This window comes from Caretta caretta, chromosome 1 (genome assembly GCF_965140235.1).
Source record: "Caretta caretta isolate rCarCar2 chromosome 1, rCarCar1.hap1, whole genome shotgun sequence".
Classification (NCBI taxonomy): Eukaryota; Metazoa; Chordata; order Testudines; family Cheloniidae; genus Caretta; species Caretta caretta.
In genome coordinates this window covers 117,399,086-117,424,449 of record NC_134206.1, presented here as the reverse complement: position 1 = coordinate 117,424,449, position 25,364 = coordinate 117,399,086, and the positions used below count along the sequence as shown (strand labels likewise).

At 42.0% G+C, this 25,364-nt stretch overlaps 2 protein-coding genes across 9 annotated transcripts in view; one reads left to right on the top strand and one right to left on the bottom strand.

Annotated features, from left to right (window-relative positions):
• SLC9A2 (solute carrier family 9 member A2) overlaps positions 1-4,782 on the top strand; it is a 36,868-nt gene extending 32,086 nt beyond the window's left edge. The window contains exon 12 of the mRNA XM_048857358.2: positions 3,250-4,782. Within this exon, the coding sequence (XP_048713315.2) occupies positions 3,250-3,620 (371 nt within the window). The 3' untranslated portion in view covers positions 3,621-4,782. The remainder of the gene's footprint in view (positions 1-3,249) is intronic.
• On the bottom strand, positions 365-25,304 carry SLC67A2 (solute carrier family 67 member 2). 8 transcript variants are annotated; one of them, XM_048857418.2, is made up of 8 exons: positions 25,167-25,304; positions 20,475-20,562; positions 16,189-16,232; positions 14,562-14,691; positions 12,348-12,557; positions 11,667-11,773; positions 10,762-10,913; positions 365-1,459 (listed from the first exon to the last, which is right to left on the bottom strand). In XM_048857418.2, the coding sequence occupies exons 1-8, from the start codon at positions 25,278-25,280 to the stop codon at positions 1,453-1,455; spliced, it is 852 nt and encodes a 283-aa protein (XP_048713375.2). In that variant the 5' UTR covers positions 25,281-25,304; the 3' UTR covers positions 365-1,452. The 8 variants fall into 8 exon arrangements, with proteins under 8 accessions (XP_048713375.2, XP_048713397.2, XP_048713358.2 ...); XM_048857440.2 differs by having other exon boundaries at positions 10,768-10,913; XM_048857401.2 differs by lacking the exon at positions 365-1,459 and adding an exon at positions 4,886-7,375.
• Positions 25,305-25,364: the final 60 nt, after the last annotated feature.

Below are 25,364 nucleotides of genomic sequence, written 5' to 3'. Positions count from 1 at the left end.
TCTTTACCAGCTTAGGTCAAAACTTCCCCAAGGTACAAAATATTCCCCCCCGTTGTCCTTGGACTGGCCGCTACCACCACCAAACTAATACTGGTTACTGGGGAAGAGCTGTTTGGACGCGTCTTTCCCCCCAAAATACTTCCCAAAACCCTGCACCCCACTTCCTGGACAAGGTTTGGTAAAAAGCCTCACCAATTTGCCTAGGTGACTACAGACCCAGACCCTTGGATCTTAAGAACAATGAACAATCCTCCCAACACTTGCACCCCCCCTTTCCTGGGAAATGTTGGATAAAAAGCCTCACCAATTTGCATAGGTGACCACAGACCCAAACCCTTGGATCTGAGAACAATGAAAAAGCATTCAGTTTTTTACAAGACGACTTTTAATAAAAAATAGAAGTAAATAGAAATAAAGAAATCCCCCCTGTAAAATCAGGATGGTAGATATCTTACAGGGTAATTAGATTCAAAAACATAGAGAACCCCTCTAGGCAAAACCTTAAGTTACAAAAAAGATACACAGACAGAAATAGTTATTCTATTCAGCACAATGCTTTTCTCAGCCATTTAAAGAAATCATAATCTAACACATACCTAGCTAGATTACTTACTAAAAGTTCTAAGACTCCATTCCTGGTCTATCCCCGGCCAAGACGACTACAGACAGACACAGACCCTTTGTTTCTCTCCCTCCTCCCAGCTTTTGAAAGTATCTTGTCTCCTCATTGGTCATTTTGGTCAGGTGCCAGCGAGGTTACCTTTAGCTTCTTAACCCTTTACAGGTGAGAGGAGTTTTCCCCTGGCCAGGAGGGATTTCAAAGGGGTTTACCCTTCCCTTTATATTTATGACAATTTCACTCCCCAAATATCTCAGTGTTTGCCAAACCGGTGTTTAGGCATTTGGTTTCTCACCAAAATTTTTTTAATATTCCATGGAAAGTAGACAGCCTTTGTGAAAAATTTCGTTTTGTTGAAATCTGAGTTTTCCATAGAAAAATGGTTTCAATGGAACATCTCTGGCTTGCCCTCTATATTATTTTTATTATAATTTATAAGTAGATAGAATGAGCTCCATCTGATTCTCTCCCACGTAAAGTAACAATCAGGAGCTACCCCTGGGAAGATGCAATACATTTAGATTAAAAAGGAGTACTTATGGCACCTTAGAGACTAACAAATTTATTCGAGCATGTCTCTAAGGTGCCACAAGTACTCCTTTTCTTTTTATGGATACAGACTAACACGGCTGCTACTCTGAAACCTACATTTAGATTCAGTGACATTTCCAGACCATACTGCCCACCATAATTAGTGGAATATGACCCCCCCACAAGTTTAGCGATGGACCATGTCCTTGCAAGTTGGTAATTATGTCTTTGCTCTCCTGGAGTGTAGTGATGCCTTTTATTCTGTAGCTCTGTCTACAGAGGTCATCCACTGTCACCTAAAATTAAACACTGAAAAGGAAATGTGCCTCAAGATTATTCAATTGTCAAAAAATATATAATTTGACACATTTAGAAAAAAAAGAAATAAGCCTGCCACCAGAGATGGAGAAAGGTTTTCTTTCTGTGAAATTATGTGGGTGGATGGACAATTATATGAGGATATATTTTGTTGACCTCTTCCTCCTTTATGCAAGAGAAATGCTGTGAAGAGTACTAATGGGAACCATTCCTATGACAGTCCCACAATGTACTCCTCTTAAATACTATTAAAAATAGATTTAAAGCACCATAACTGACTTAAGTATAGAAAATACCACAATTCATTTGTAAATAGTAAATGCTATAAAATATGGAAGTATTAAAATTATGGAAAGTATGCAAATATTGAGGAAAATATTAAGAAATTTAAAGGAATGCTGCTAAACGGAAAATCATTTTGATCTATATCTATCTTCAGGAATATTATCAACTTAAACTACCAGACAGTGACCATTTAAGATTATTTGTTGATAAATTACCACAGCTTTCATTGAGACAATTTGTACTCTTCCCTGGGGAGACCAATGAGAAGGGGTCTGAGGGGTTGGAAACTGTAAGATTTACTACATGGTATTTCCTTGACATTGTCCCTTCTGGTGGTGTAGAGAGGAGGAGACATGACCTACCACCTCCACAGATCCCTAGGGAAGATCCTTTGTCTGGTGGAGGGTTGGTCCCTTCGTGCTGCTTCTCTGGACCTCCTCCACCCTGGGCCATGCAGTTCCTTCAGGAAGAAGTGTGCATGCACAGAGGCTGACTTTATAGTGATTTGAGTACTATTTACTTAGGCAAGGATGCCCAGTGTAATAACGGCTGCACAGAGAGGGCAAAACATCGCAAAGAGCAGCTCATCCACCCCTCTTGCCCATACAAACCCTACCAAAGCAATATCTGTGGAACATTCCCAGTGGGAGTTCTTCAGGGCTGGGGAGGGAGTAAATGCAGCAGACCTGACACTTTCCCAGTACGGACATTGCTACACTTTGAGCTGGAGGTATAAATTCCAGCTTGAGGAGACATACCCTCCAAGCTAGCTAGTGTGCTAAAAACAGAAATGTAGCCGTGGCGCTGTGGGAGGGGCTAGTTGCCCAAGTACACGCCTGGTATTTCAGATGGGATTGTACCGGAGCAGCTAGCTCATCCCACTGCTCACACTACTATTTTTAGCGACGCTATTTTTAGTGCATTAGCTCAATCAGAACTAGTGCGGGTATGTCTCCCCGAGTTGGGAATTACACCTCCAGCTCGAAGTGTAGATGTAACCTATGGATGCATCTACACTGCAATAAAAAACCCGGGTCACTGAGTCTAAGGGCCTGGGTCAGTTGGGCTCTGAGACCCCCCCCCCCCCATCACAGGTTTCAGAGCCTAGGCTCCAGTCTGAGCCTGAATGTCTACGCTGCAATATTTAGCCCTATGGTCCAAGCCCTGCGACCCCAAGTGCCCTAGAAGCCCCATCCATATGTCTGCATTCCCTTTCCCTCGTGTAAGTGGAAGGGAGCACATGGGACTGCTGTCTAGAATAACTGGAAATGTCACAAATGCTTGTGAAAAATTCAGCCAACTGAGCACAAGTGCAAAATTCTATCTGTGCAAATTTCTGGGAAAACAGGCAAAATGGCTGTGAATTTCAAAATACAGATAAGCATTTTTATTTCTTGTGGTTGATACTGTGCATGGCTCAATTATTTTGTTTTACAGCACTGTGTAGACAGTGATATTCTTCAACTAACATTTTATTTTTGTTTTAAAATTAACAGTAGGGGGTGCTGACAGCAGTGACTCTGAATTGGAGCTTCCTACCACAGTGCTCAATTTAAAACCCAGAGCACGAAAAATTTTGCGAGACCAGAGCCAGCACCAGCCACTGCGGCAATTTAGAATGGAGTGGAGAAACGAAGTTAATGGAGACCAGGATGGAAGGGTAGATCGCAGAGAAACGGACAATGAAGCTCAAGCATCCGGAGGGTTCAGGCAACCACTGCTATCGAGACCAAGATTTGGAACAGTGAGTGAAGAAAATTTGACTGAAGATGTTAGATCAACAAGACCAATGCCACCACCGCGAATAGTCAGGTGGGCATCAGAAGCTGAAAGGCATAAAAATACATCTCCAAATCAGCCATACTGAAAACAGCTGAAGTAGAACTATCAATAATAAACTACAGATTTAAATTAATATTCTAAACCATCTGACTGGACAATGGGATCTATTTTAAAAACTTGGTGTGGATCCTTTGGGTTGCATGCCCATATAATTAACTGGATGAAATACTACAGCAAATACTAAACCCAAGATGCAAAAGAAAACATCTTTTATGAACAACTTTTAGCAATGCTCTGACAATTATGTTCTTTTTACTACTAAGGGGAAAATGTGCCTTTTATCATCATCAGCTCTGGAACCATCAGCTCTGGAACCAAATAGCCCAAGTTTGATATTTAATTATCCAACTAAGAATGTTTTAAAAACCTCATACAATGAAGAGAATGTTTAAAAATATTCTAGTACATTTAAGATGTTATTTATGATTGAATTTTGCTTGTCTAGATCAGATTTTTAATGTGAATAGCACTGAAAATTGCACTATGCCCCTGTCCCATAGACCTTGCAAGACAAATACATTAATCAATGCAGATTATTGTTAGAATGGCCAGGATAGTAGGATGCGGTTAGGGGTTGTGAAGGCTGGAACAGGATCAGAAAAGGAAGACCTAGCTACAGAAGCAGATTCTGAAACACATTCAGTTCATGGAAAATGGGCAGTAAAGATAGGTGAAGGACACTAGCTCCAGAGTAATCCTATCAGCATTTTTCCCCCAGCATATAACCAGTGAAAGGTGCTGAGCACCTTCAGTGCAATGAATGCCCGCAACTTTCATTCATCTCAATGGGAGTAGATAGGTGCTGAGTGTTATCAGGATCGGGCCCTCAGAGGAGTTGATGCCTCCTCTGTCTCAGTTTGTGGCTGCTGTGGAAATGCAGCAGAACTGTTATAACACTCATCACAGGCTGAGGGCGGATGGTGTCACGGTGAGGCATGGAGTCGGATTCAGGAAATCTGTGTCCAGTTCTCAACACTGCTTGTGACTTTGGGTGGCTCATTTGGTCTCATTGTATCCCCTCAGTAAAATGGGGATATTAGTCCTTCCTTTGTCTGTTTTGTCTTTTCCTAGATTGTAAGCTCTGTGGGACAGGAACCATCTCTTGTTTTTGTTTGTACAGCATGTTGCACAATGGGGCATCAGTTGGAGTCACTAGATACTACCATAAAATAAATAAATTACTATTACTGCTGCTAAAACACCCATGTCTTTCTCATCTCAGTTTAGAGCTGGCCGTTTTAGTTTTATTTATGTTTGAGGGATGTTTTGGGGGTTTTTTTGGATGGCTCAAACTTTCCTAAATTTTGCTGCAGTTACTGTAATCCTTTTCTACTGTTCAGGTTATGTGGAGTTCTCGCGTCTGTCAAATGCAAATTCTCAATTGTATGCAGATGGAAAGATGATCTTTTTAAAGTCTCAGTCAAAGGCCCACGTCAAGATAATTTCTCTACTGTGAGACGTTGATTTTTGCAAAAAGAACTGTGGCCATGTTTAGTTATTGTGGGAATCAGTCATCTGTGCATGGCCATCTTTTTCTCTTTGGCTTATGATGGAGTGAGGTGATGCTACAATGTTAATTTATACAAATAATTTTGAATTCATTTTTCAACAGCATCTTGGTTTTTTTCCCTTTTACATCTATTTGAATGATCAGCATATACTCCCTCACTCTCGTCATATCCGAATTAGAAATGAGCCTGTGCTGGAATTTTCACATTTGAATCCGGGTCCAAATTTTCCCCATCATGAGATTATGATTTGGGGGTTTGCATTAAGTTTGAATTGTGACTTTAAAAAAAGGCGATAACATTATGCATGTAGAAGGTTAGTTTGGTTTACTCACTCTCTCTTTCCTTTGCTGATAAGGACTAAATCAGCGACTTTTAACTGAGCAAGTCACTTAGGGTCAAATTTCCAAAAGTGGCCCCTGATTTCTCACAACTCCTGAGAACCTGCATGTTCCACTGACTTCAGCTGGCATAGTGGGTACTCAGTCTGACTGAAAAGACAGCCCCAAGTGTTTAAATTGCATACCCCAAAACTGAGGCACCTAAAATTAAGGGCCATTTTTTGGAAACTTGGGTCTTAACCTCTTTGTACTTCAATTACTTAATTTATAAAACAGGATGATGCTTATTTTTAAATGCATTTTGAGATCTATGAATGAAAAGCAGTAAGTAAACGCATACCATACAGTTACAGACTCACAATATTTTGAAGTATGTTTCTTACTACCTTTTTCCCTACAGAGAGAAAGTAAATTGGAACATTATCTTTAAGACTTTCTAATCAGCACCTTCAGCTACAGCCTATAATGTGAATTTTGTCTTTTGTTATCCCATGTCAAAGAAAGTTCATGGGTGTTGGGAAATTAGAAGCCAAATAAATGTCTGTCGCCTAGCACCATCTATTGGCGGAAATGATGTATAGACTATAGACATGGTTTTCATTCCCTTCAAGAAAAACAAGTCTGCAATGACAGAATAATTTCTGTAACACAGAAGCAAAGGGAGAAATTTAGGGAGACAGAATTAAACTGAAGTTTGGCCAGGATGATGAAATTAACATACTTGTCCTTGTGAAAAATATTGTGGGATCTATAGTGATAGTGATCAGCACTTTGTTTACCTAACAAAGAGAATACTTCTTGCAGGTTAGCACAGATCCTCTAATAGGACATCACATTGGGGCATTAAATCCTTGGTCTAGTCCAGAGACAACTGGGACCTGAGTTCTGTCAGGTTAAGTAGTGGGGGCATATTTCAAAGATTGGAGACTGAAATTGAAGGGCTGGGGGAGATTAGCCATCTGGTTATAATGAAACTTTAAAATATTATCACTCAATTCACGAAGTACTTTCTGGAAGGCAAGCTGTTGTAATTCTACAGGATGTGATAGTGGGTTGGAGTAAATTCATACACAGAGAACACAAAAAATAAAATCTGGTTGAACTTGAAAGCTTATAGCAGTATCCTTTCACATGTATGCAACATTCAGCTACATGGAATAAAAACATTAGCTTGATATTTCTGTGAAGTGAAATATTGTGTGTTGCTATTTATAATATGATCAATAATTTCTGACTTAATATCCGATTGAATGTGTTCATGCCACTGGCTTCGAGCCATTGTTTCAACCTTAACTGCAGGCCTATTGAGTCAAAGCTGTGCTGTCTTAAGTTCAGAAAGCTCTCTTTACAGTCATATGGACTAGAAATAATGATTAAACATGGAAGCTTCAAGAGGTGAATTGCAAAGCCAAAAAACCCCCCAAGACAAGACTCCAGGCAGAAGAAAAGCAGTGAGGTGTGACTCATGGGATGGTAATAGTGAGAATGGCAAGATGCCAAGCTTATTTTCCTAGGCACTGGAAATCGTGGCTCTGACGCCCAGTCTCAGAACTTGCATTCCAGCTCTTTCCCCTCTCTTTCTTTGTTTCTCTTTTATCCATTGATGGCCCCTGCCTTCCTGGGTGAAGTAGAGATCAAATCCCATTTGCCATTAAGTGAAAGCTGGCATCTCCAAAGATAGCATTTAGCAGCAACTACCTTCCGCAGAGGGGAATCCAAACCTTGCAGATGCAGGCACTGCCAGGAACAACATGGAAATTGGGAGAAGAGTGTAGGAGCAGCCCCTAGTAATAACATCCTCCTGTGTAAAAGGGTGTGGTCAGGTCAGGGAGGTGCATAGACTGGAGCCAGAAAACAGAGGAGAGCTGTAGAGCAGGACTGGCAGGGGAAGCTGGTGACAGGGCGGGAGACATTACGTTCATCTCTGGGGACTACAGGAATAAGAGAACAAGAAGGTATTACCAGCAGTTCCTAAGGAATAGAGAACCCTCTTGCACTCCCTTCAGCTACCATATGCAACTGAACTGCCTTCTCAGCCCCATTCCCCAATTCCTTCTGCTCTTAGACCCAACTCAGGAAAGCACTCATGTTTAACTTTAAGTACATGCAGAAGGCAGTGGGATGTACATATGCATTTCAAGTTAAGCACATGCTTAAATGATGTCCTGAATAGAGATGTTTTCCTGAATGGGTGCCTAGCTGATCAGGCAGCAAGAGGTCAACTGGACCCAAGAAGTCAATCAGGCAGAGGAAGACTAAAGAACTGAAAGAAGGCAGTCACGGAAACTAAATACTGCATTGGATGTGCATCCCATCCAACTCCATTGACTTGGCCACCTGTCTTCTCAAGTGCATTACAAGGAACAATATATAAAGTTAACAGAAGACAATGACTGAAACATTAATAAAAATGGAATGTCATTTCACTTTATTGCTTTTTAAAAGAAAGAATTTTAGTGCAATTTTTGTAACTAACACTACAGAGAGTAATCCTTTCTAAAGTACTTCAAAATCACATTATATTATAAATACAGCCACTTTGTCCAGTAGCATCAGCTACAGTATGTCCCTGAGACCACATCTTCCACAGGCTTCTCACTCCAAATATTAATTTTCCATAATACAGATTTAGACAGTAAGAAAAATACAATATATCTTCCAAACCAAAAATCAATGTTAAATAAAAAAAATAAAAAAAAGGTTGTGGAAAGCACAAAGTGCTTCAGCTTGTGCATAAACATAAAAAGTGAAGTGTTGAGTCCTATCACCCCAAAGAGTGGTATGCAGACAATTGTTAAATCTAGTGTAAACTAATTTCATGGTGCATTTGGTCTAAGAAAGCCCCACACTTTTGTTATCAGTGTCACAAATTAGGATGACTTTCTATCTGTTGATTGTCGGGCAAGACGACCACCAAAGGTGTTAAATCCTTTATACCAAATACCAGTTCACTATGCTTTATTTCCACTTCATTCCAAGTGGCAGTAGCAAAGTGCGCCATTGCTGCCAAGAAGTCTAACAGCACACTGGGCTGCATTAGTAGAAGCACTGCCAGATCGAGGCAAGTGATTATTCCCCTCTATTCGCCACTGGTGAGACCACATCTAGAGTACTGCATCCAGTTTGGGGCTCCTGACTACAGAAAGGATGTGGACAAATTGGAGAGAGTCCAGTGGAGGGCAACGAAAATGATTAGGGGGCTGGGGCACATGACTTATGAGAAGAGACTGAGGGAACTGGGCTTATTTAGTCTGCAGAAGAGAAGAGTGAGGGTGGGATTTGATAGCAGCCTTCAGCTACCTGAAGAGGGGTTCCAAAGAGGCTATTCTCAGTGGTGGCAGATGACAGAACAAGGAGCAATGGTCTCAAGTTGCAGTGGGGGAGGTCTAGGATGGATATTAGGAAAAACTATTTCACTAGGAGGATGGTGAAGCACTGGAATGGGTTACCTCTGGAAGTGGTGGAATCTCCATCCTCAGAGGTTTTTAAGGCCCGGCTTGACAAAGCCCTGGCTGGGATGATTTAGTTGGGTTGGTCCTGCTTTGAGCAGAGGGTCGGACTAGATGACCTCCTGAGGTCTCTTCCAACCCTAATCTCCTATGATTCTATGGTAAAGGTCCCTGTTCTGGGGAATTATGTTTCTTTCCTTAGTGGAGGGAAAAAGGGCAAGGAATTAGTGAGGGCGATATTTTGAGGCTCTTGCTTAAATGGTCACCAGAGATAAAATTATCAAAAGTGACTTAGGTGCCTAAGTCTCAATTGAAAGTCAATAGGCACTTAGGAGCCCAAGTCCTAAGTCACATAGCAAAACTTTATCCAGGGCACAATTAAAAAAAAGATGAAATCTACAGTACATTAAAAATGAGAAGATTCCATTTTTTGCATGAAGCTTAACTCTCACACAGAAATCAAGGGTACCTCCCGAAAACAAGCACATATATAGACTAGTCTCATTGTGTCCGCCTATAAAATTTAAAGTTATTAAAATATATATATGTGCTCCCATGGTGCTCTTACTGAGATCAAAGAGATTTTGTCAGTGATTTCAAACAGGAGCAGGCACTCTGTAAGAGAAGAGACTTTAAGAAGGAGAAAAGTTGATTTAAAAACAAAATTACAAAATGCCATCTGTGACAGCTCTGACGTAAGATTTAAAGTTGCACGTGCACATCATATATGCTAAATTCAATTAAAAAAATCTGCAGAGCGGCTTTGTATACTACATCAAATAATTTAACGGGAAGTGCTATGAAACTTTCAGATAAAAGGCACTATAAGAACAAACTTTTTTTAAAAACAGTGGCTCAAACGTAATGCTCAAAAACGTGATGGGCTAGTAACGCTGACTTGAACCTTGTATAGTATCGGTCAGCGCTATGGAAACCATCTCCATAAATCTGTCAATGCATTTCAATCTTTACCCGCATCAACCTCCATTAGCTTTGGCCTGCTAAAATGCATGCAGACAAACGAAGATTAAGCTGCCAAACACACATTTTCCCTGATTACCTGAATTGGGATTTAAATTTATGTCTTCAAAGATGAAAAATAGTGGATTAATCCTACGTGGAACAAACACTTTAGAACATCACTAGATTTTCCAAAAAGTATCTTAAACAACCATTTAAAGAACAAGAAAGAGTGGTTATTCTTAAAATGAAGATGGAACAAAATTGCACAGGAAGTTCTGGGAGTTCCTTCAAATACTCACTTATGAGAGAAGGTTGCCAGATGGAGGTGTTCACTAGTCCAGGTACCACTAGTGCAAATTTCACTGTAATTTACATGGTCTCATCTTCAATCACCCTAACTCTGCACGATGGCATTTTCTCTTAAAATACCCCTTATATAGTATATATAAAAGAAAAATAAGCGCTAGAGCACACACAGCCCTATTTACCAGAAATATTGGGACAGAGGAGTGAAAGCAGAATGTCAGCTAGCCAGTTGGGAATGGCTAATTATGCTGCATGGGAAAGCTTCTAGGCAGAGCATGTGTCACAAGTTATATATGCAACCTCTGATTTATCAACAAGCCATTGTCACAGGAGGCCAATGGTTTATACAGGTCAGCCTTAATGTCTCATACTGATAAGTGCACATAACAAATTGTACATGTCTAAATAAAAAACTTCACTAGTCTGTCTCTCTCAGTCAAAGAGCCTCTCATTCTAACCGTCATGCTTCAATGTGGGGCTGCAAACTGGATTATTCATCAGCCATTTATATACTCAGAATCATTTTTCTTGAAGGGATTTCAACCTTATTAGCACAAAGAAAATACAATTCTCAATTTACGAAAGTTTTTAAATGATACCTGCACCTCTGAAAGATAATTTCTCTCTGAACTACAGCTCTGAGCATTCCTGTCTTGAGGTATGATCCTGCAGCAGATAAGTCTGTATGAATCTGAGGGCTCAGGCAGGCTGGCCTCCCCTTGAACTTGTACCATTCCTTTGAGAAAACAGCCTGTTGGTACAATACAGGTTTTTAGTGCTTTGCATTTTATTGATGATGCACCAGCCTGTCCAAAATAAGCTGCTATTCACTTTTTAATTTAGCAGTTCTACCGCTGCAATATCGTGGTGTGTTCACAAGCATTATCAAAATAGCTACCAGCGCCAGCCCCACACCAAGACTTGGAGGGCCACAGGGACTGAACTCCTGTGCAATTCCTGAGAGAAGAGGGGCAATTATGCGTCCCACAGATGTCACAGACTGACCAACTCCTATGAGCGTGCCACTGGCCTGATTCCCACCCAGGGTCAACTCAAGATCAGTGATGCAAGTGCGTCCTACAGTGGTTGAAAACGCTAAAAATGTTGACGATAAAATGACCGTCCATATGCTGAGTGCTGTGGAATATAGCATTATCAACACACAGGTGAGAACAGTGGAATGTAATAAAAGTGCATAAGTGTTATGTTGATAAAGTCTAGTTATTGGTCCAAGTAGAAAACCAGCAAGTGCTCCAAGGGTGCTACTATAGCTTATGAGGTACCCTGTGAGCTTAGGTTTCACCCCAAATCTCTCTTCAATTGCCAGAACAAAATTGCTATAATACAGCATTACAGCTACAGACATTAGTAGCCGTACTAAAAATACATCCCACAGATCAGAGCATGCAATGCTCTTAATCCTCTTCAGCACTGACCCAACTGGAATCCATAGGGACTGGAGGGGAGTATCATATTTCATTGCTCCATTAACTAGTGATTTAACCTGCAGGTCACAGTTTGCCTTTGCTGTCACTTTGCTGTTACTGGTGGTCTGTTCATTTTCATTACTATCTGTGTGTTCCTCACTCCATGGTAACATCCAGACCAGGCCTGTAGAGGTAATGAAATACGATCAGTTAATTGTAGACAGGTACACTCTTTACCCCATGCTCAAACATGTAAGTTACTGTTATGTTTTAATGGTGTCTCTAACTGTATAAATCAAAGACAAATGAAAGTATTTTGCACTTTGTTGGCAACATTTCATCTTAAAATAATCACAAAACAGTTTACAAAAATTAAGCACAACATAACCCATGTAGTTACTATTGGTTTCCCCATATTTAAAATGGGGCTCTATAATAAGAGAGAAAAAGGTTAAGTGACTTGCTCATGCAGCATATACATAGCAGATCTGAGAACTGAACCCAGGATTCAGACTCCCACTCTCCAGCTCTAGACACAAAAATAACACTCCATCTCTTGTATCTGGATATAAAAAAGAAATAAAGAGGGGGAAGGCTGTCTTAAATGAACTATTTTCAAAACGTGAGAAGTACTTCACATTGAAAGAGCAGTCTGAATGCACAGAACAGAAAGGGATTACAGTCAAATTACTGTACAAACAACACGAACACAAATCTCTTGAAAAAGCCTGAAGTGCAAAATACTACATACAACTTACCAGCGTTCAGAATGAAGATGAAAGAACAGACGAAAGATGTCAGGTAAAAGCCACTTTCTAGCTCTGTAAAGTAGCCACCAACCACAGGACCCAGGATGAAACCAACACTAGAGGCTGCATTGAAATGTCCTATTACAAGAGGGCGCTCTTTCTCAGAAACCAAGTCAGAAAGAAGAGCTTTTGATATGGAGAGAGTGTGTTTGAAAATACCTGAAAGTTAACATAAAAACATATAGGAAAACGATATCATATTTATTTAGCATAGGATATAATTTATAAGGTTGTGTTTAATTATTGTTTGAAAATTCCATAAGCTACAAATCGTCCAATGCCTGAGCTATAGGGGTTGTGTCATGGAAGTGGTGAGCTGGACGTGTGACGAGTTTGGCAGCAACCACTCCCTTGGCTAGTGGAATCATGTTAAACAGACATCTGCGTCAAGTGAGCACAACAGCTCAAATAGGATAGAAGCAGCACCTCTGATTGGTGGATCCCAGTGGAGGTGAGGCAACTACCAGAGACATCGCATCTTGTGGTCAGTGCTGGGGAAAGAATGATACAGCTGGCTACAGACACTTGCAATTGGTACAGTACAATCCCAGGTTGTTAACCAGTAGGTGTTGGTAGGCTGAGAAACAGCAACAATTAATATGAATTCTGGGCCATTCTAAAAATGCCACACGTGTACAATAAAATCTCTTTCTCTGCTCTTTCCTCACAAAAGGATTACCTTACACCACCACAGTCCACAACCACTGGCAATATAGGAGCATTACAAAAACTCTAAAGAGGTAGTTAAAATTTTAAAGATTTATCAAACAAACCACTGAAGTTTCTTTATCATACAAAAAAAGAACCAAAACCAACCCACTGCCTCCTCTATCAAGGAAACAAAAAAGTTTTCTTTGGAATGAGGCTAGATAGTCAGAATTTTAAAAACCTGTTATGAGAGTTTTATCAGACAGAGACGTTAATCATAGAATATCAGGGTTGGAAGGGACCTCAGGAGGTCATCTAGTCCAACCCCCTGCTCAAAGCAGGACCGATCCCCAATTAAATCATCCCAGCCAGGGCTTTGTCAACCCTGACCTTAAAAACTTCTAAGGAAGGAGATTCCACCACCTCTCTAGGTAACGCATTCCACCACCCTCCTAGTGAAAAAGTTTTTCCTAATATCCAACCTAAACCTCCCCCACTGCAACTTGAGACCATTACTCCTTGTTCTGTCATCAGCTACCACTGAGAACAGTCTAGAGCTATCCTCTTTGGAACCCTCCTTCAAGTAGCTGAAAGCAGCTATCATATCCCCCCTCATTCTTCTCTTCCGTAGACTAAACATCCCCAGTTCCCTCAGCCTCTCCTCATAACTCATGTGTTCCAGTCCCCTAATCATTTTTGTTGCTCTCCGCTGGACGCTTTCCAATTTTTCCACATCTTTCTTGTAGTGTGGGGCCCAAAACTGGACACAGTACTCCAGATGAGGCCTCACCAGTTTCAAATAGAGAGGAACGATCACGTCCCTCGATCTGCTGGCAATGCCCCTACGTATACATTCCAAAATGCCATTGGCCTTCTTGGCAACAAGGGCACACTGTTGACTCATATCCAGCTTCTCGTCCACTGTAACCCCTAGGTCCGTTGATGGAAACTTTGTGTTAGTGGCACTAACAAATATGCTTTTACACAACATACACATTCTGTTAAGCAGTGAGCTAAGCTTTTAGATGATATCCTATTTGGAAATATATGTTCAGTATGACAAAAATGTATTGAAGATCTTATATCATGTTATGTCGTGCACACAGACTAACTTTTTTAGAAGTTACTAGCGACTTTGCATGCTCGACTTGAGAAACGTTAAAGTGGCTGATTTTCAGGAAGTGATAAGCACCCACCCTTTGAAAAAACAGTCCCTGCACTGAAGTGTCTCAGAAGTTGTTTACCCCCTCCCACACCCTCAAAAAAACCCAAGCCCTGAAAAATCACTGGTCACATGGCTCATTAAAAAAAAAAATAGTAAAAAGATCAACTTAGAGGTCTTTTCAAAGCTGGGGTTCCATAGGTGCCAAAGAACCATTGTACCTGTGATAAGTAAAACTGTTCAAAGCTGCTATCTAGCTTGTCCCCACATCTAAATACCATGATTTCCCCAGCAATAATTCTCAAACCAACGTTGGACTAAATATAAATCCAAGTATCAAGTCAATTACTCACCTACAGGTACCCTAGCAATGGCAAATAACCACACACTGGTGGACATGCCAAGCAGCAAATAACCCACTGCACTGAAGAGGATACAGGCAATCAGGGAATACTGTCTTCCTATTACATCACTCCAGCAGCCCTGGTAAGACAATAAATGAGTGTTTTTTATAGTATTGAACTACCCATTGTGAACGATATGCATGTCTGAATTAAATCGATTACTTCTTTTCTCAAAAGAGAGGTCCCTGAGGGACCATCAGTGGAAACCTTCATAAACAGTTTAGATAATATTCATAATAGTATTGTGTCTAGATGCCAGAGGCTGGACATGATGGACTAAATTCAACCCTAAAGTCAATCGGAGAAGCACCTGCTTCCACCATGAATTAATTTTACTAGATGAGGTATGAAAGCCAAGCTTAATTTAATTTAATGTCTCATCTTAGTTTTATGTAAACCCATGACAATTTAGTGAAATATCATGGGCGACAGTCTAATGAAAATGTCATCACACCAACACTGACCATTATTATTTATATATGATAGCAACTACTGTGTGCTAGATGCCTGCCAAACACTCAAAGAGGGCAGTCCTGGCTTGAGGGAGCTATCAGTCTGAGGGCAGACAAACAGAAAGAGGTCACAAGAAGGGGAAAATTAAAAGATAACCTATATAAAATAAGTCAACTTAATTCACCACATGCAGCATGGCAGAAGAGGGTCTTTAAGTAGGAAGGGTAGGAGCCTTACACATAAGTTCAGGGAAGCTGCAACAGACAGAGGAAAAGGTGACTGTGTGCAAAATGTGTGGATGAAACCTAGGAGCACTGGCTCCAAAGTACAGATTTGAATGTTGGCAGGTACAGTATGCATTCCTGACCTATGGCATTGGGTTGTGTCCTTGTGCCAATTTGTTTTGGGAAAGGAGGGGAAAAAGCATACCCTATGGGGAAAAAATAAAGTTTGAGAGACATTGCATGAACTAAGGCCAATGGCAAATTACAATAGACTCCATATTAATCGGAGAATATAACAATTTCAGAGATCTGGCCTATGATACTATTTCTTGTATGGAGGCTACCGCGTTAAAGAAAACTGCTCTAATAACAACACAACATTAAACAGAATGTTACATGCCTGACACATAGTAATATTTGACTGCTTAAACTACTACTTTCAAATCTAGGCAGAGATTTGGTTTTCAGCTAAAAATTTCAACTTGTGTACTAGGATTTGATTAGTCCCTATAACTGAAACAAAAAGTCCACATAGAGTAAGAGCAGTTCCTCCAACCTCAAAGGCTTGTGTAAACACTAGTGTAACGCCGACAGACCCTGGTAGTCGAGGGCAGGATCAAACGAGGAACCTCTGGAGCTTAGAGCATGAGCCTCTACCACATGAACTAAAAGACAACCAGCTGTTACCTAAGGCTGTAGAGCAGACTCAGACTCAATCAATCTCTCTCTCTCTCAGTGGTCTCAGTACCACTAGATGTGACAGAACAGGAGGTGTGTGGGCTATGCTAGCAAATGTACAGTTTCACATTCTCCAAAATATTACCATTAATGTTTTTAATTTTCCTGCAAAGTTAATAGAAACACCAATATATATTTAAGATCCAGTATTCAAAACTTACCACAAATGTGCTGGAAAAGAGCTGCAGTAAACCATAAAGAGATCCTAAAATAAAAATAGTGAAAAAAGACACTGAGAATTAAGCATGAACAGACTTGTGAAACTGGCTTTAAAATGGTTCTGCAAAGTGGGAAAATTAACAAAATAATTAATTAGAAGTACAGGAAGAGGCAATAGGGAAAAGCAGAGGTGGAGTCCAGCATGAACAAGATTTTCACCACTTTGATGGATGAATTTTCCTCTTTTTCTGAGTGTCTGAAAATTGCAACACTATTCAACGGAGAAGAGTGAAAGCAGCAGTATGCTGCTTTGCCAGGGAAAATAACTGAAACTGGGACAGCTGGCACCCAACACCAAACATTATGACAGGGCACTGTAGCAGCAGGCCTGGAAGAAATTGCAAATCCTACCCTTCAAAATGAAGGGTAAGAACCTAGCAGCAATTGGCAGTAGGAGAGAAGGAACAGAAAGAAAACAACAATTCCAGCATGGAGTCAACAGTACAATATTTGTCAGCCTCTTTTACTGATTAAAGGACACCCCAGCTCCCTGGCTTTTTGAACGCTTAAGTCAATGCAAAGTGTAGAGATGATAATGTACTGTACACTAAAGTCACTGCATAAACAACATTTCTGTCAACCAAACTCAGAAATAGGATTAACATCAGAAGGAGTTCTAGTCCATGCAAACTGAAAAGGCAGGATATTAAAAATCTGGATATAAAGAAGACATTTATATCATCATTACGATTTCTAAACTGTGCACTAGACCTGTATTTGTGTTATAAGCCAGTACCCCAGTATCACTTTAATGGAGGAGAGGAAGCTACAGAATCCAAAAAGGTCATCATTTGGAACCACCATATAGTAGCTTCTGAAGACAACTATGAAGAAATTCAATGACTTAATAGTGGGACAATCATGATTATAAAGGGGAAGAATCAGCTGCAGAAAAATGTCTATCTTGCTTAGAGCTTGCCATTGTTTTCCACTGTGTGGCTACTGAAGGTTAGTTATGATACATACAGTAACTCCTTACTTAAAGTTGTCCTGGTTAACATTGTTACGTTGATGATCAATTAGGGAACATGCTCATTTGAAGTTGCACAATGCTCCCTTATGACGTTGTTTGCAGCCACCAGCTTTGTTCACTGCTTGCAGGAAGAGCAGCCCGTTGTAGCTAGCTGATCGAGGCTTGGGACCAGGGTGGACCGGCAGCCCCGCATCAGCTCCCCGCTCCCCTAAGTTCCCTGTGCAGCAGCCACCCAGCAGGCTATCAATTGCCTATCAATTGCCCTCAGTTCAGCTGTCCCTCCCCTCACTGCCATGTGCTGCTCCTGCCTCCTGCTTGCTGGGGGAGGGGGGGGGGAAAGAGGGGGACTAATGTCAGGGTGTCCCCCTCCCCCCTGCTCCTGCCCCCCCACTTACTCCTTCTCCATATAGAGCGGGGGGGGGGGGGGCGGGAGGACAACTGGGCTCAGGACAAAGAGAGCTTGCTGGCCACAGCTGCTGTCTAAACTTCCTGATATACTTAAAAAGGCAATGTACTTAGAGTGGGGTCAGAGTTCTTAAAGGGGAAATAGAAAAGGAGTACTTGTGGAACCTTAGAGACTAACCAATTTATTTGAGCATGAGCTTTCGTGAGCTACAGCTCACTTCATCGGATGCATACCGTGGAAACTGCAGCAGATATTATATACACACAGAGATCATGAAACAATACCTCCTCCCACCCCACTGCCCTGCTGGTAATAGCTTATCTAAAGTGATCATCAAGTTGGGCCATTTCCAGCACAAATCCAGGTTTTCTCACCCTCCACCCCCCTACACACAAACTCACTCTCCTGCTGGTAATAGCCCATCCAAAGTGACAACTCTCTTCACAATGTGCATGATAATCAAGGTGGGCCATTTCCTGCACAAATCCAGGCTCTCTCACCCCCCCTTCCCCCCCCCTCCCGGGACACACACACACACACAAACTCACTCTCCTGCTGGCAATAGCTCATCCAAACTGACCACTCTCCAAGTTTAAATCCAAGTTTAACCAGAACGTCTGGGGTGGGGGGGTAGGAAAAAACAAGGGGAAATAGGCTACCTTGCATAATGACTTAGCCACTCCCAGTCTCTATTTAAGCCTAAATTAATAGTGTCCAATTTGCAAATGAATTCCAATTCAGCAGTTTCTCGCTGGAGTCTGGATTTGAAGTTTTTTTGTTTTAAGATAGCGACCTTCATGTCTGTGATTGCGTGACCAGAGAGATTGAAGTGTTCTCCGACTGGTTTATGAATGTTATAATTCTTGACATCTGATTTGTGTCCATTCATTCTTTTACGTAGAGACTGTCCAGTTTGACCAATGTAAATGGCAGAGGGGCATTGCTGGCACATGATGGCATATATCACATTGGTGGATGTGCAGGTGAACGAGCCTCTGATAGTGTGGCTGATATTATTAGGCCCTGTGATGGTGTCCCCTGAATAGATACGTGGGCACAGTTGGCAACGGGCTTTGTTGCAAGGATAAGTTCCTGGGTTAGTGGTTCTGTTGTGTGGTATGTGGTTGTTGGTGAGTATTTGCTTCAGGTTGCGGGGCTGTCTGTAGGCAAGGACTGGCCTGTCTCCCAAGATTTGTGAGAGTGTTGGGTCATCCTTCAGGATAGGTTGTAGATCCTTAATAATGCGTTGGAGGGGTTTTAGTTGGGGGCTGAAGGTGACGGCTAGTGGCGTTCTGTTATTTTCTTTGTTAGGCCTGTCCTGTAGTAGGTAACTTCTGGGAACTCTTCTGGCTCTATCAATCTGTTTCTTCACTTCCGCAGGTGGCTATTGTAGTTGTAAGAAAGCTTGACAGAGATCTTGTAGGTGTTTGTCTCTGTCTGAGGGGTTGGAACAAATGCGGTTGTATCGCAGAGCTTGGCTGTAGACGATGGATCGTGTGGTGTGGTCAGGGTGAAAGCTGGAGGCATGTAGGTAGGAATAGCGGTCAGTAGGTTTCCGGTATAGGGTGGTGTTTATGTGACCATTGTTTATTAGCACTGTAGTGTCCAGGAAGTGGATCTCTTATGTGGACTGGACCAGGCTGAGGTTGATGGTGGGATGGAAGTTGTTGAAATCATGGTGGAATTCCTCAAGGGCTTCTTTTCCATGGGTCCAGATGATGAAGATGTCATCAATATAGCGCAAGTAGAGTAGGGGCTTTAGGGGACGAGAGCTGAGGAAGCGTTGTTCTAAATCAGCCATAAAAATGTTGGCATACTGTGGGGCCATGCGGGTACCCATAGCAGTGCCGCTGATCTGAAGGTATACATTGTCCCCAAATGTAAAATTGTTATGGGTAAGGACAAAGTCACAAAGTTCAGCCACCAGGTTAGCCGTGACATTATCGGGGATAGTGTTCTTGACGGTTTGTAGTCCATCTTTGTGTGGAATGTTGGTGTAGAGGGCTTCTACATCCATAGTGGCCAGGATGGTGTTATCAGGAAGATCACCGATGGATTGAAGTTTCCTCAGGAAGTCAGTGGTGTCTCGAAGGTAGCTGGGAGTGCTGGTAGCGTAGGGCCTGAGGAGGGAGTCTACATAGCCAGACAATCCTGCTATCAGGGTGCCAATGCCTGAGATGATGGGGCGCCCAGGATTTCCAGGTTTATGGATCTTGGGTAATAGATAGAATATCCCAGGTCGGGGTTCCAGGGGTGTGTCTGTGCGGATTTGATCTTGTGCTTTTTCAGGAAGTTTCTTGAGCAAATGCTGTAGTTGCTTTTGGTAACTCTCAGTGGGATCATAATATGCATCTCTCTCTCTCTCTCACACAGGGTGTGTCTCTCTATCTGCCATGCTATCTCCCTTCCCTCCATTCCTGCTACCTTGTAGAGTGGGAGGCTACATTAACAACGTGTTAACCCTTGAGGGCTCAGCCAAATGTTAGTTCATCATTTACCAGTAAGGCATTCCCTGGGAAATATCCCACCCTCTTCCACCCTCTGACTTCACCACCTCAACCAAGCTTCACAATCATCATTGCTGTGTACAGTATTAAACTGCTTGTTTAAAACTTATACTCTGTGTGTGTGTGTGTGTGTGTATATATGTGAAAAAAATTTTCCCTGGAACCTACCCCTCCCCTCCCCCCCCCCATTTACATTAATTCTTATGGGGAAATTGGATTTGCTTAACATCGTTTCGCTTGAAGTCGCATTTTTCAGGAACATAACTACAACGTTAAGTGAGGAGTTACTGTATCTGACTTCTACATCATGTTCTGGGTAATCAGTACCCATGCTGTACTCACCTACTACTCCTGCAACAGTTGGACTTGCTCCTAGAGACTTGATATGAAGGCTTAACAGAGGCACAACCATACTTACACCAAAGAAGTCCTGAAAGAATAGGGAGAATGGAATTTCAGTAATTGAGCATATTTACAAAGATACAGAAAGTCAAGATTTAGGAATAAATGATTCTGTATTTTAAAAGGGTTTTATATTTTAATTGAATAACAATCTAGGATCAGGTCTACATTTGGAAGGCTCCACCCACACAGCTATACCAGCATATTATACCGGTCAAGTGCTTCTAGCGTGGATGCAGCTTATTGCTGGTATAACTTATTCCAGCTGCCCTGAGTGAAACAAGCTGTACTGGTAAAAGCACAGCTTTGCTGGCATAATTGCATCAACCCTAGGGATTCTAGAAGGCACAGCTATGCTGATCACAAATCACACTTTCATCACACCCCTGACCAAAAGTTTGATCTGGTCAACAAGAAATAAAAAGTTTTGCATGACAGAGAATGTGTTATGTTGCATTCCATAATCCTTGCAATCTGAGTGGTATGTTCACAAATTACAATTTTTTACGCTAAAAACTGACAGGAACTACTTATCTTCTGAATGGTTCTAAATACATGAAAAAGGCAGTGCTACACTTTTTCAGAAGATCTAGTTAAGAAATATTTAATGCTTAATATATATAGGAAGTTGAATAATTATTCTGAATTTTCAAAATGATAGGCTTGCACTATTTATATTGCATTTTTAATACAGCAATATAAATAGTCTGGTGTATCATAGAAATAAAAAAAAAGCTTCTCTCTGTACAAATAATTAAGTTATGAAAACAAACATGTAAAGCACCGGAAAATGCATGTAAAGTGTAGCCTTTCAGTTGAAAAACATCATCTACAATGGGAAGAGAGACTTTCAAGACAGCCCATTCCTGTAAATAGATTACATTATTTTTCTTACATTACAATGGCAAAGTGTAGGATACAGCACAGAGGCAAGGCAAAGCATAAGGGAAGCAGAGATTTCCTCAGTAGCATCAGAGGAAGACGAGACAGCATGTGAGGATTCTTCACTCCGATACTGTACAAGGATCTCCTGGCCTGTCCTTTCAAATTTTTATCTTTTGTTAACTTACCACACTGACCTGCTAATTCTTTACTGTACAATGCTGCTTGCACGCCACTTCTACATCAGAGTAGAACTGTGCTGAAGGGGACTACTGAAGCAGTCTCACCTTTTATCAGAGACTACTGCAGTAGTCTCACCTTTTATCAGACTACTGCAGTTGCACTAAACATTCATAATAGTCCATCCAAAACTAGAATAGAGATGTCATTATAAATACCATCGAGTCACATGCTTCTAATATCTCATTAAGCAGTCATGATGGCTAATTTTTATATATACATACACTCACAAAACTAATATAGCTGATCCCTGGTACTCCTTAAGTAACACAATATTTAAGCCCAGTAATTGTTATTATCATTTGCATGTCAGTGAAGAACAGCAATTATTTCTTATTTTAAAGAGAGAAGTGTATGTTATTCTAAACTCTAATTTATTGGCTATGGGAAGGTTATGTAGCAGACAGCTCAGTGACATCGCTCAGCTACTATTCACAGTGGTCACCCTTAGAAATGTGCCAATTGCCTTCTATGGCAAAGTAAATTTACCTCAGTATTAGAAGGGTTCTAATTATTACCTATAATGAGCATAAGGCAGTTTATGAAACATTGCAAACACAAATGTAAGCTTCAGAGTAGCAGCCGTGTTAGTCTGTATACACAAAAAGAACAGGAGGACTTGTGGCACCTTAGAGACTAACCAATTTATTTGAGCATAAGCTTTCGTGAGCTACAGCTCACTTCATCGGATGCAGCAAAACAGACAAGCTCTATGGAGCACTATTGCCTACTGCTTTTTCAGACTTGTAAGAAAAAGACAGAGTTAAAGAGGAAGCACAAACAAAGGAAAAAAAGCAAAAATGAGATAGATTTATCAAAGGGGGAAATGATGGAAAACAATATAAAAGACATGAAAGAAAAAAGTCAGTTCTCTTTGGCTAGTTTAAACAAAAGTAACTTGCAGTAATACATACAAAAGCATTTTCCCGTTTCATCAATCTTAGATGCTTATTTCTGCATTAAACTATCACACTGGCTAGTTGAACTGAAAGCACTCAAAGTCCCAGACATGAATGGCTAGTTTGCCTATGTTAATAGAGACTATATTTGCATGAAACTGTAGTAAGATGAGGCCCTGAAACATAAACCCTTGGTATCAGAGGCCTGGTATGAGACCTAATGCCTGAGCTAAAGTAATGGTCAAGACTTTGCTGACATAAAGCAAAGTTAAGCTGCGAGCCAGAGGCAGGCCCTGCTCACAGAAGCTGGCAAGGAAAGGGCTGATGTTGCATAAATATATGCTGTTGCACAAACATGTATCTAAAGTGTATTGGATACCAGAGCCACACACAAATGGTACAAGAACATTCTTATACCGTCCACATAGATAACAAGGACAGGGGCAAAAGGCTAGTACGATGGATAGAGTTGTTTTGTTCGAACCAACATGTACAAGGTGAGAGGCAGCACCTTACTGCGTAGAAGGGTGGTGCATTGTTACGTAAAGGGGTTGCACCTCAATACGTCAGGAGTGTTATGTAACTTGTTTGTACCTGTGTATAAGAATACATCCCTGGGGGGGGTGTCTCTGTCCAGCCTAGGGGGCAGTGGAGTGTCCCGCCACTGACTGAGCGGCGTCCATTGCCAGGGAGCACAAATTCGTAGTATGCCCTGTAGAGTCTATAGGGAACTATTACTGTGCTTCGTTTGACAATAAACCTGGCTCGGGTTCCTTCATATCTTACTAGAGTCTGTGGTTTTTCAGGGTTCTCTCGGGGTCTGCTGTGTTAGCTATTTGCGCAGAGCTGGGGCAGCACACAGCAGGAACACGCATGCAGCCAACTGTTATCATCATCGAACAAGAGCAGAGCACCACACCTGTGGCGTCTGAGAACAGAAACCACTGTGGTACCACTTTCCAAGGGGCTGAACAGGATTTGGTGACTGCACTCCCCATTCAGAATACTCAGCTCAACAGGGACATGCTGCATGCAGGGGGAGATTTGGGAATAGGACAGGGCTGGAAGTTCTACAGCCAAAGCAGAATCAGACCCAGAAAACTTAAGAGACTCATCCAAGGCCACACAGGAAGTCAGTGACAGAACCTGGATTAGAGCTGAAGAGTTCCTGAGTGCAGCTCCCTTTCTGAGTCCACAGAAAAAAACCACTCAATCCCTTAACAAGAGCTGCTCAGAAAGCAAGATTTAACATGATTTAGTTCAATAAAAGTGTCTGACAAATTGTCTTCACTAAAATTTATTGACTAGAATATACATCCAATCATTTTTAAAAAAAAATAAGAAAAGTTGTTTAAAAAATATGACTTTGTAAACCAAAGATGTTCCTTTAGTCCCACTTTGTGAAGGTGAAGATATAATTTGAGACTAGGGTAGACCATATACATTTCAAATAAATGAAGGACAACTGTATGGGGGGGAAAAAAAACCTTATTTTTAGGAGAAACTATCCCACACTGTTTTAGTCAATATATAAATGCATGATTTTTGTATAACAGTGCATGATCCTTTGTATGGTTATTGAAAACATACTAAGAGTCACTCAGATAAAACATAACTCCTTATTGGATATGGGTCATAGGGAAGTAAACACTAAATAAATGATATGCCTTAAAATACTGAATGGATGGTCATCTTATTTGATGGGAAATAAAGGACAACAGCAAGGATAAGGGTATGCCTGCTGGAATGCAGCTTTTAGCCAAAGTGTCAGATCCTGGGGAAATCTCTTAGGCCTCAGAACTGCCTCTAAAATCTCCGGGTTTTCAGTAGTGCCATGGATGTGCTGAGTACTGAACAGAACAGAGATTGTCTTTGCCCATCCCTAAACTCAGACATTTGGAGGAATTTTTCAGTCCCTTAGGACTCCCTCAGGAACTTCAGGGTTTTTTTGGCCAGGTAGTTGCTATTGATGTCAAGGCAATGGGAGCTTCAACCATGACAATGACATTAAATACAAACACAGGAGAAATGGGTGGTGTCCGAACAGACTATAAAAAGGCAGCTCTCGAACCCGGATGCTCTAGGGTCATTTACAGTATGGGACAGATTATATTTTATATGTGGATTACACATATTTAAGGTTACATTTGTTATACATCCCCCATCAAACAGCAGAGAAGATCTGCCATGGGGTGCAGGAGTGCCGGGCAATGGAGCTGAGGATCGTTTTTCAGGGTTTTTTGAGTGTTCCAGTGGAGACAAGCGGCAGAGACACCATTGCGGTCCTGGTTCACCTACAGGCTGGATAATATTTGCTTTTTTACACTTACACACACACACCCCTCAGGGCAGGAGGTGGGACGGATTCCCCCCCGCCGCCGGCCAGGGCAGGAACCGGGACATCCCCCCCCCGCCGGCCAGGGCAGGAACCGGGACACAGCCCCCCCCCAGGGCAGGAACCGGGACACCCCCCCCGCCGGCCAGGGCAGGAACCGGGACAGCCCCCCCCCGCCGGCCAGGGCAGGAACCGGGACACAGCCCCCCCCAGGGCAGGAAGCGGGGGACCGAGCCCCCGCCCGGCAGGTCCCTGACGCTGCGGCCCCGCACTCACCAGGAAGCCCACCAGGTAGAGGCACCGCACGAAGCGGCTGAGCCCGGCCCCGCGCGGAGCAGGAGGAGCCGCCGGGCCCGGCCGCGGGGCTGGCGGCGGCTCCCAGGCCCCCATGCTCCAGCCAGGCCCGGCGCCGGCGGCCACAGCGGGGGAACGAGCATGCGCGGGGCTGGGGCTGGGGCTGGGGCGGGGCCCCGG

What these genes read in the sequence shown, in the direction of transcription:
- SLC67A2 (XM_048857382.2), bottom strand. Translation starts at nt 25,280, where the DNA reads ATGGGGGCCTGGGAGCCGCCGCCAGCCCCGCGGCCGGGCCCGGCGGCT. An exon ending in AACTGTTGCAGGAGTAGTAG is followed by an intron (nt 16,233 to 20,474) that starts GTGAGTACAGCA and finishes TTTTTATTTTAG; the next exon opens with GATCTCTTTATGGTTTACTG. An exon ending in CATCTTCATTCTGAACGCTG is followed by an intron (nt 11,774 to 12,347) that starts GTAAGTTGTATG and finishes TTACCTCTACAG; the next exon opens with GCCTGGTCTGGATGTTACCA.